Raw genomic sequence first — 11,910 nt, 5'->3', positions numbered from 1 at the left:
TATTTATTTTACTGCTGCCATTTTTACTTAATTTATTAAGGTTTATTTATTGTAGTTACTATAGTTTATTTTATTTTATTTTATTAAGGTTTATTTAGTTTTATTAAGGTTTATTTATTTTATAAATATAAAAAAATGAACATAGATGCGCTTATAGAGAAAATTAAACCTAAATTCACAGTAAATTTCAATTTATTGTGAATTTAGGTGAAATTCCCTGTATAAGGGCATCTATTTTAACTTTAAGAGAAGCTCAACAAGGCATAGAGGGACGGGCTTATAAACTGGTGTGAGCGCCCTTCGGTTGGCGAGGTGGGACTAAACACTGGCTGCAACTAGGACCAGCCCTTTAGTCCCGGTTTGTGGTATGAACCGGGACTAAAGGGTGGTGGGCCAGGAGCGAGGCCCATTGGTCCCGGTTTGTCCCACCAACCGGGACCAAAGGGGCCGGACGAATCGGGACCAATGCCCCCACGAGGCCCGGCAGGCCCCTGGCCGCACGAACCGGGACCAACGCTCACATTAGTCCCGGTTCGTGACTCAACCGGGGCTAATGTGAAAACTGCCCTGTGACCTAAGCCCTGTTTTCTACTAGTGAGGGGCCATCAAACCTTTCATCAATAACACAGTGGAACTCTCAATGAAAGCACCAATGTCGGTGTCAAAACCGGCGGATCTCGGGTAGGGGGTCCCGAACTGTGCGTCTAGGATCGATGGTTACAGGAGACAGGGGACACGATGTTTACCCAGGTTCGGGCCCTCTCTATGGAGGTAATACCCTACTTCCTGCTTGATTGATCTTGATGAATATGAGTTTTACAAGAGTTGATCTACCACGAGATCATAATGGCTAAACCCTAGAAGTCTAGCCTGTATGACTATACTAATGAGTCTCTGCTATCCGGACTACACCCTCCGGTTTATATAGACACCGGAGGGATCTAGGGTTACATAGAGTCGGTTACATAAGAAGGAATCTTCATAGTTGATCGCCAATCTTGCCTTCCATGCCAAGGAGAGTCTTATCCGGACATGGGTACAGTTTTCGGTCTTCATGCCTTCACAACCCATCAGTCCGGCCCATGGATAACAGGCCGGACGCCCGAGGACCCCTTAGTCAAGGACTCTCTCACTGAGCATTGTCAACATGGTAAACGAACATGAGGATTCAGGAGATGACTTTATTTTGACTGGATGACAGTAGGGACCCACTAGGGCCATAGCCGTACGTACGCAAGTGCCTCCTTATTATGTACAACTATAATTTTTTTTGCTTCCTCCTGGTTTCCTGACATCACGGTCCCACACCATTGTCAACCTATGTAGTCAATAAACGAGAGAATTGCACAAGGAGCGGCCGACAGCTGGGACCAAGCAGCTCGAGCAGTATTTGTGTTTTTGAGGTGTGAGCACTGCAGAGTTTTTCTTAAGCGATGTTTTCGTTGTTGTTCAGAGGAGAGCAGGGTATTTACTAAGCGGGTTGTGGCCCGTGTAGCTCAGGCCAGATATCTAGCCCAAATATTAATTTTTTTCAAGCTGAAAATGGCTAGCCTAGCTATACTTTTTTGAGGAATACCCAGGCAAGGTCAACTTGTTATTCCAAGAAAATGGGCTTTAAGAAATAATAAATGGGATGTAATTATAAAAACTGGGCAGTAACTATAAAAAATGCACCAAACACGTAATTACTTTACAAAATATTGTTTTTGGATTTTGAAAATTTTAATTTCTTTAATTGTTGCGCGCGCAATGTTTCGTTGGGTTTTTATGTAAAACAAATTTATATTGAAATTGTATTTAATCTGACTAGAAATTTCGGGATAAAAATATTTCAGATCCCATCAAAATGTGGAAAATTTTATTGAATTTTGTTTTGAACGATGGTTGAAATTATTAATCGTTGTCCTAGCTAGAAAATGGGCTGCATTTTTAACAAACCGTAAATGGGATGTAGTAAATTCCAATAGAATTCAAAAATGGCTTGTACATTCTTACAAATCGCAAATGGACTATAAATTCTCTGCCACACACTTGTGGGCCTACTAAGTTGATGTGTCCCCTAAAAAAAGTAAGTTGACGCGTATGCAAGGCTTTGTTAACTTATAGTCAACACACGGTTCTAGCAGTAGTGGCCGTTGGATGTCCATCCAATGGATGTCGTGCTTCTTCTTCAATCTCGAATATTCTAGTTTCAACCGCCCAAAAAATGATTCCTCCCCCAGACATCTGGGGCGCACCATTTCGGAGGCTGACCTGTGGGCCTACTAAGTTAACGCGTACCAAGGGCTTTGTCAACTTAGTCAATATAAATGATTCTAGCTGCAGTGACCGTACGATGTCCATCCAACGGTCGTCGTGCTTCTTCAACCTCTAGTCTTCTTGCTCCAGCCGCCCAAAGCAGCGCCGGTCGTGCCGCCTGCTCTTGCCTCCCGTGGCCAGCTGTGCTGCCGCGGAGGCCTCACCGCTGGCTAGGCCATCCCTCTGCTCTTCCTGCTCTAGCCACTCAAACAAGCGCCGGCGGGACTGCCTGCTCCCTCCTCCCGCGGCCGGCTGTGCTGCCGCGCAGACCTCACCGCCCCACTGTACTGCCATCGCTGGCCTAGCCATCCCTCTACTCACCCACACCTGTTGATATTCTCCGGCGACGGCAGACAAACCAGTAAACCCTCGTACTCCCCTCCGCGTGGGAAACAACTGCCGAGTCTTCCCTGGCTCCGTGTTGTTCCCTTCCTAGGCCTCGCCATCGTCCACTGCCCTGGTGCTCTCGGTGCGGCGTGGTCAACGTGGTCAACGAACGACATCCATCAGAAGTGGACTGTACGTGGAGAGGCTGACAGCTGGGTCCATGGCCGCATGCAAGGAAATGCCTCCTCCTTATTACGCGCAAAATAATGATTCCTCGACTTGACAGCTGGGACCCACCGGAAGGGCCTCTGTATTTCAAGAAAAAAATGTTCCCCCCGCTGACAGGTTGGACCCACCAGCTATATCTTCGCACGCAAGGAAGTGCCTCCTTATTACGCACAAAAAAAATGAATACTCCCCCTGCTAGCTGGAACCTACCATAGTGGAAGACTGACTTGTGGGCCTACTAAGTTGACGGGGACAGAGGGCTTTCTCAACTTAGGCAATATGAACGATTCTAGCTCCAGTGACCGTACGATGTCCATCCAACGGCCGTAGCGCTTCTTCAACCTCTGGTCTTCTTGCTCCAGCCGCCCAAAGCAGCGCCGGTCGTGCCGCATGCTCCTGCCTCCCGTGGCCGGCTGTGCTGCAGCGGAGGCCTCACCGCCCCCTACTATTCCCACCGCTGGCCAGGTCCTGCGGCGACGGCAGCCTCACACTGCAGCCAAACCAGTGAACCCTTGTACTCCTCTCCGCGTGGGCATCCACTATCGCGTCTTCCCCGGCTCCGCATCGTCCCCTTCCTAAGCCTCGACGTCGTCCATCGCCCTGGTGCTCTCAGCGCGGCGTGGTCAACGTGGTCAAGGAACGACTTCCATCGGAAGAGTACTGTACGTGGAGAGGCTGACAGATGGGTCCACGGACGCAGCAAGGAAGTGCCTCCTTATTACGCGGAAAATAATGATTCCTCCATCTGACAGCAAGGACCCACCGGACGGGCCACCGTATTTTCGTGAAAAAATGTTTCCCCCTGACTGCTGGGACCCACCAGCTACATCTTCGCACGCAAGGAAGTGTGTCCAAATTACGGGAAAAAAATGATTCGCCCCCTGACTGTTGGGACCCACTAGCTACATCTTCGCACGCAAGGAAGTGCCTGACAGTCGCGACCCACCTGGTCGAAGCATACGTAGCATTGTCATTATGGTCGCGACCGTGTACGTACATACGATCGGTCTGTCAGCAGGCTACAGCGATGAACCGTGGCCGTGTAAGGAAGGGCGCGTGTCGTAGTAGAGGCGCGCACGTGTCGTACTAGAGGCGCACACGTAGATGTACACGTACGTACAACGGCCAGGGTGCAAGAAAGTAAATACGGTCATGTATGTACATACGGGTGGGGTCTCGAACGCCTACTCGCGCATACATACGGCCAACATGGCTGGGTCCGAACGGAGAAACTGCGTCGTCGTCATGTTCATGGGGAGGCAACGGAATGCGTCGTGTTCATCGGGAGGAAACGGAACGTGTGCTGTTTATTGGGAGCCAACCGGCTTGAACGGAACAGCCGATGGAAACGAGGCCCGGCGTACCGCAGAACGAAGAAAACGGCCTTGTGTTCAACCGGCCACGGTCAAAACGGGATCCTATTCATCGGGAGGGGTCTAGCGTACCGCAAAACGGAGGAAACAGACTTCTCTTGGACCTCCTACGGTTGAAACGGGGTCCTGTTGATCGGGAGGGGTGTGACATAGCGCAAAACGAAGGAAACAGACTTGTGTTGGAGCGCTACGGTCGAAACAGGGGTCTTGTTCATCGGGAGAGGTGTGGCGTACCGCAAAACGGGACTCCACGGGATACTGTTCATCTCCACCGTCGACCTACTCCAGCCTCCATGGGCTACTGTTCATCCATCATCGACCTCCTCCAGCCTCCACCTGCAACTGTTCATCCACGGGCTCCTGTTCATCCAGCCTCCACCGTGCGCTCCTCCACCGGCTACTGTTCAACCAGCCCTCTTCACGGGGTCTTGTTCAACCACTCCTCCATGGGCTACTGTTCATCCAGCCTCCACCGGCTACTGTTCAACCAGCCCTCCACGGGGCCGTCCTGTTCATCCAGCCCTCCACGGGGTCCTGTTCATCCAGCCCTCCACCGGCTCGATCGATCGGGGTCCTGTTCATCCAGCGGCAACGGCCTCTACTACCACGGGTTCCTGTTCATCCAACCCCCCATCGGGAACTGTTCATCCAAACCCCCAACAACGCTCACTGTTCATCAAGAGGCAGCAGGTTCGATCGGCTTCAGTTAGCAGCAGTAGTGAAGGAATCGCTCGATCGGGTTCAGTTAACAGCCATCGATCGATCGCTCAGGTTCAGTAACGCGTAGCCTGCAATGCAATCGCTCGGGTTCAGTTAGAGCCCAACGCCTCGCTCGGGTTCAGTTAGAGCGCAACGCCTCGCACCCACGCGCGTACGTGTACGAGAGAAACGCGCATCGCTCAGCTCCCGACCACCCACCGTAACCGGGAACTCCCTGATATTTTTCGTGCCCTCGCTTCTACCATAGTTTTTTCCGTCATGGACGGCCCAAAGAATGTCATGCAGCTGCGTCTCCGGCCCGTCCAGGACGAAAAGTCCATTTTCTGTCATGATTTTTTGTCATAGAAGTAGGAGCCCACCACATCTGTGATGATACCGGGTTTTGTCACAATTATCGTCATAAAAGTGTCATAAGCATGACAGAAAAAAAATTCGTTCGGCCCAAAATATCACGGATGTGTCTTTTTTTGTAGTGCTTGGATGCTTAGAACGTGACGCCTAACCGGCTGGAGGATACACAGTCCTCAAGTATAACAAGTCTTCAGATCACGCAGACAGAAAGACTTCAGTGATGCCTAACACTCTTTGGCTCTGGGTGTTTTGGGCTTTGTCCTCGCAAAGATCTCTCTCTCAAATGCTTCGGAGGTGGGTTGCTCTCAAACGACAAAAGTCGTGCACTAAGTCTGAGCAGCCACCAATTTATGTTGTAGGGGGTGAGCTATTTATAGCCAGGAGGCAACCCGACCTGATTTGTCCGAAATGACCCTAGGTCACTAAGGAACCGACACGTGTCCAACGGTCGGATTTCAACCATACGCGGCAACTTGACTTGGGCTACAAGTAAAGCTGACTCATCCAGCTCTGGACAAGATTTGCTCTCGTTGTCTTCGCTCGAAGACATAGGATTTTGGTTGAGCATCACTTTAGTCACTCTGACTTTGTTCACTTGGACCCCACTTAACAGTACGGTGGTTCCTATGATCAACAAAGAAGAAAAGAAAACTACGAAACAACTATGTCTTCGCACTCCATAGTCTTCACATGAATGTCTTCTCATGTCATAATCTTCATTGTGAATATCTTCACAAACCACCATTGTCTTCAATGTCTTCACACATTTTTAGAGATCATCTCTGGTAGGTAAACCCAATCAATAAGGGACTACTACCTGTGTTATCCTGCAATTCTCACAAACACATTAGTCCCTTAACCAAGTTTATCGTCAATACTCAAAACCAACTAGGGGTGGCACTAGATGCACTTACAGTAACAAACCAAAGGGACACCCATTTTTTCCAAGTTCATAATAAAGAACTTACAAATAAGTTGGATAGGAATACTTGCCTATTTCATCTAATCATAAACTACGGTATAAAATTGATCTGATCGTCGTTGGATGAAAATACCAATTAACATATCATATGCTATTGGATAACCATTTATATTTTTGGCTCGGTATGATAAGCATGTTTACCCTGCAAATGCATTACCTAGCTCACTTTCCCCAATAAATTAATTCACCGGAATACCATACAACTCGAGCAATAAACCAACTCAAGTTGGATAAAATGGGTTTGTATCCAGCAACATGAAGCCACGTGAGCCTGCAAGGGCAGAGGTGCATTACTTGCCAAAAAAAAGGCAAAGGTGCATTTTATGCTAAAATGTGAGCCTGCTCGGCTCGTTAAAGCTCATGGTCGCTAAGGCTTTGGTTCGTTAAGCTTGTTATCCTCGACGAGCTAATATCCAAGATCGACTCGATTTTGCTACACGCTCGCGAACACTCATGAGCACTTGTTAAAGGTTCAACCATAGGTGTCATTGTATCAAATATCAAGTTTGCCGACCACAACTCGCTTGATGCCTTCGCCTCCGTTCGACTACGAGATGAAATGATAAAAGACTAGTGTCATGTAGTCAGAGAACAAGCAATGCGACATAAGATATCTAAAGTGGGGAGTGGGCTACCTAATTGTGATTACATGGACTAGTCACGAGTTACTAAGAATATTAACAAGTTAACGAGATTGCCTCAGTTCGTTGACAAAATGAGCACGTGACAATCAAACGAGCGCTCGTTAAGCTCACCGAGCTTTGAGCTTTATGTTCGCCCCCCCCCCCCCCCCCCACATAATATAAGAGCGTTTTTGACACTAATATAAGAGCGTTTTTAACACTACATTAGTGTCAAAAATGCTCTTATATTATGGGACGGAGGGAGTATTAAATAACCACGTTGCAAGACATTTCGTCGACCCCAGATCGACCCTAAGTGGTCACCGCCTGACAGATGGAAGCCATCCCTACATTTTCAGTGAGACATTGTCAGAGGGCGAGGTGCTCCTGTCATTTCGTTAAGGAGAAGAGAGTTTGACTGGTTTGTAAGAAAAATTAAGCCGAAACCACACAACATTTTGCCCTGGTTAGAGGGTAACCATGCAAAAATTCAAGTGACGAACACAAACAATCCCTAAACGAAGCTAGACTCTACCACCAAGCACACGCCAATGATTGAGTGCCAAAGAGACCCGAGATAAAGGGAAAAACAACGTGGGAAGTAAATAACGCCAAAAAACACCAACGTCACCGACACTAACCCCATCGGGACAAAGGTTTCATCTATACCTCCACGCTCCACCATCCTATCGTATGATGAGAGGGGATGCAAGCCACCCTACGAATAGGAAAATAGGTGCAACTGTAATTTGCTTGCATTTTCGTAGTCAATTGTTTCAGCCAACAAATAGAAAGTGTTTGTGTTTTTTTCGAATCTAAGCGCAACAGGGTTGAATTCAGAATGTCTTTGATGATTGCAATGGATCAGTGCAAAGTCACGAAAGCATTTAGCTGCGTAATTTTTCACAATGCCAAATTTGACAAAACTTGTTGCACAAACCGAAGCGGCCTGCCAAGTGCTTGAGTGTCAACCTGAGAATTATTCTCTCTCTCTCTCTCTCTCTTTTTCCTGTGAAACAAGAACCTGAGAATTCTGACTTGCGCTCAAGTTCACTGTGAATTCAGAGGGCGGCTAATGGAAATTCAGTTTCCTGGGAGAGAAGATACGGCAGATGCAGCCGAGGACGCTTCCGCGCGGCCGCGCCGCCATCCTGCGCGCGGTCACGGGATGCCGCGGCCGCCGGGAAGAGCAGGCCCTCCACTGCCTCGTCTGCAAGCTGGGACTCGCCTCCGACGTCGTGCTTGCGACCGCCTTGCTCGTCCGCTACGGCAGGCGCGGCCTCCTGGCTCCCGCCCAGCGGCTGTTCGACGAAATGCCGCGCAGGGACGCGGTCGCCTTCAACGCCATGCTGGCCGCGCTCGGCGCCTCGGGGAGGGCGGCCGACGCGCGGAGGCTGTTCGACCGAATGCCGGGGCCGGACAGGACCCCCGCGTCGTGGAACACCCTGCTCACGTGCTACTGCAGGGTCGGCGACCTCGCCTCCGCCAGGGCCGTCTTCGAGGCGAGCCTGCGCGCGGCGACGAGCAGCGCCGTCTCGTGGAACGCGATGGTCGACGGGTACTGCAAGGCCGGGCGGATGGACGCCGCCCGGGAGCTGTTCGACCGTATGGGCTCCTCGCTGCGGGACGTCGTCACGTATAACACGATGATGGCCGGGTATCTGCGCCGGGGAGACCCCGCCGCGGCCATCGCGATGTTCCGCCGGCTGACGCAGGATGAGGGGCAGGCGCCGAGGCCCACCGCGGTCACCATTGCCACCGTGGTGACTGCTTGCACGCAGGTGGGGGACTTCGGCTTTGGCCGGGCGGTCCATCTCTCCACCCGGCAGCTGCTGGGGACAAGCACCGACGCGGTGCTGAGCAACGCCCTCATGGACATGTACTTCAAGTGCGGGAGCGTGGACCGCGCGCTCGAGGTCTTCAGCGCCATGCCGTCCGGCGCGCCCAACCTCTTCTGCTGGAACACGGTGATCGCGGGGCTAGGCAGGAACGGCCGCGGCGAGGATGCCGTCAGGGCGTTCCGCGACATGGTGGAGACGAGCAATAAGAACAACGAGGTCAGGCCGGACTCGGTGACGTTCGTGGCGCTCCTGTCGGCGTGCAGCCACTCCGGTCTGGTGCGCGAGGGCCGTGAGCTCTTCGCGGAGATGCTGCCGGCCCACGGGGTGGCTCCCGGGGCGGAGCACTACGGCTGCATGGTGGACCTGCTGTGCCGCGCGGGGCTGCTCGGCGAGGCCGTGCGGCTCGTGCGGACGATGCCCGTCCGGCCCAACGCCAAGGTCCTGGGGTGCCTGCTGCTCCATGCGCGCAGCTCGGGGGACGGCGTGACGGCGAGCGAGTGGGCGGCGAGGCGGATCGCGGAGCTGGACGGCCGCGACGGCGCCGCGTACGGGCTGTCCAACCTGTACGCGTCGCTGCAGAGGTGGGATCACGTCGAGAGGCACCGGAGCGGGCTGGTGACCGTGGCCGCGGCGAGCGGCAAGGAGCCTGGCCGGACTAGCTACGATCCGCATGTACGCTAGTTCGAGGCACCGACTCGTACGGTTTCTGCAAGCAGGACACACACGTGCACACACACTGCGCCACACAACGACAGCGGTGACAGTGAGCCCCCACGTTTGCAGTGACGTTGGCGCGATGTAAGCATGTGCGATGGCACTCAACGGATGCGAAGGTGAGGAACCTTCCCGTGTCTTCTTCCTATCGACGCCTGGGGCAAAAGTGACAGTTTTGGTTCTATATGCAAAAATGGTAAAACAAATTGCACGTGCTGATTGGAAAAAATTACTGCAGGTAAGCAAGGAGAAACTGTAAGAATTTTTAAGTGACCTTTTGTTTATACAACTTTTTGCAAAAGACATTTTCAATCTATTCATATAATCATGATACTACAGAGAAAATTAGAGGTTGCACAAATTTCAACAAGGTCTATAGACCACCTAACGACGACTACAAGCAATAGAGCAAGCCGAAACGTCATCGTCATCGCACCTCCCTCATCAAAGTTCGGCGAATCTTGTTATAGTAGACAGCTCCAAAGGAACAACGCATAGAGTAGCCATCGACAATGAAGAGAGTCGTAGATCGAAAGGATCAAATATTTTTTTCGAAATGGCAGAGTTTCTGCATTCATTAAGAAGAAAAGAGTTGCTCAGTTAATTAGGGAAAATCGAGCAAAAACCAGATTGCCCAGTTGATTATAGAAAACCGGGCAAAAACCATCACAACCGCTGAGCGGCACACACACAAGAGACCCACGCACACCACTCCAATGAGGGCATCGCCGAGACAGCACGCAGGCGTCATCGTCATCACTCTTCTTCTAGAGGCATCATTACCATCCCTAAACCTTGAGCAAACGACTCCGACTTCGCCGTAGGCGATCGTCGAGTCAACTCACACCGAAGAGGCCATGTGGGGGTGTATGAAGATCCGTGCCAAAACTCAGCCACCTGCGACCAGACAGCGCAGCTCCAACTCTGAGGAAGAACTACGAAGGACAAAACCAGACACGGTTGGCGCCACAGAAGATCACCGAACGGGCCACCTGCAGCCAGTCATCGTATACGACAGGGCCCCGCCGCCGCAACTTCGACTTCACAGCAACAAACAAACCGAGGTAATCCCGTGAACACGCCGGAGAAGAGCCGACTACCTCAACCATTGCCACGTCGCCGACATCGTTCCCACCATCATCGTCACCACAGAACTCTGGACGCCACAGAAAGGATCAAATATGTAAACACACAAACAAAGACTGGATCTAAATGGATCCACTGAAGACCATAACCGACTGAATCTCATGATATTCGACAAAGACACACCTCCACACGCTCTTCAAAAATATGCTAGGCGCATCATCGGGCGGGAATCGGATATGGGAGCTACTATTCCTACTCGAGGGACATCGCTGCCGCCACGCAACCCATGCGAAACCTAACAAGAAAGTGAGCAGGTCCCCTCCGAGGGGATGGGGGTATGGTGCGGTCCTCCGCACCTCCACGGTCCAAAGGCCTTCGGATGCGGGGCGGGGCGACGACGGTGCCGGCAAGAGGAGGAAGAAACCTAATCCCATGGGAGTCGTTTCTAGGAAAGGACGAAAGAGAACATTTTATCTGATTCTGTACTACTACTCATCTACTCCCTCCTAGTCCTGGCCATGGGCAGCCCGGCCCGAACGGCCCGACCCGACGCTGCACTCGGGCTTAGATTTTGAGCCGGAAGGCCGGCCCCATTGTTTTCGTGATTTACTGAAGGGGCCCAGCCCGATGCCCGGCGAGCTTTATCACTTTTGGGCTGGGCTTGGGCCCAAAAACCAGGCCCGACGATGCCGGGCCGGGCTCAGGCCTAGGTTTTCTGCCTCGGGTTTTCGTAGGCCCGACCCGGCCCGGCAGATGGCCAGGTATACTCTCTCTGTCCGAAAAAGTTGTCCCTCAAATGCATGTAATCTAGAACTAACTTGGTGCTAGATACATCCATTTAAGGGATAAACTTTTCCGGACGGAGGAAGTAGGAGTATTGTATAAACTGTTTTTTTTTTTGCAGAAAAGACCCTTGATATCTTAAAGTCTAAAAAACACCCTCATTACATAAATGCCGACCTGAATACATCTTCTTAATTAAATGATCTAGAAAAACGTCTTGTGCTATGTATGCGTGGGATTTCATTTTCGTGAAGTACACGCTAACAAAAGCCATTAGTCCAGGACACCTGCTGATGAACCAGTTTTGGCACCGACATGCTGGTCCTCCCTTTCTACCAGGATCGACAACCACACATTCGATTGGTGTGCAGATGGAACACGACCACATACAATGCATCTCGCTCATGCTGCGTGGTTCACACATGATGACGGAGAGGGTGACGAGCTCAGGGAAATGGGAACAGACCGGCTGGTCAAACAAAGACAACAACGCCACACGGCCACACGGGAGGAAGGGTTCCAATCACCAGCACCTATAAATATACAGCCATGCCCTCAGCCTGATTCAGCCACGGACATTCAGA

At 51.3% G+C, this 11,910-nt stretch overlaps 1 protein-coding gene across 1 annotated transcript; it reads left to right on the top strand.

Moving 5' to 3' along the window:
• Nucleotides 1–7,852: 7,852 nt before the first annotated feature.
• LOC123166807 (pentatricopeptide repeat-containing protein At3g29230) lies at nucleotides 7,853–9,760 on the top strand. Its single transcript, XM_044584607.1, has one exon. It carries the CDS (start codon nucleotides 8,015–8,017, stop codon nucleotides 9,422–9,424), a length of 1,410 nt encoding a protein of 469 aa, XP_044440542.1. The 5' UTR covers nucleotides 7,853–8,014; the 3' UTR covers nucleotides 9,425–9,760.
• The last annotated feature ends 2,150 nt before the right edge of the window (nucleotides 9,761–11,910 follow it).

The sequence above is a fragment of the Triticum aestivum genome, chromosome 7D (assembly GCF_018294505.1).
Source record: "Triticum aestivum cultivar Chinese Spring chromosome 7D, IWGSC CS RefSeq v2.1, whole genome shotgun sequence".
Classification (NCBI taxonomy): Eukaryota; Viridiplantae; Streptophyta; class Magnoliopsida; order Poales; family Poaceae; genus Triticum; species Triticum aestivum.
The sequence above is the reverse complement of the archived record's forward strand: the minus strand, read 5'-3'. Positions and strand labels throughout refer to the sequence as shown.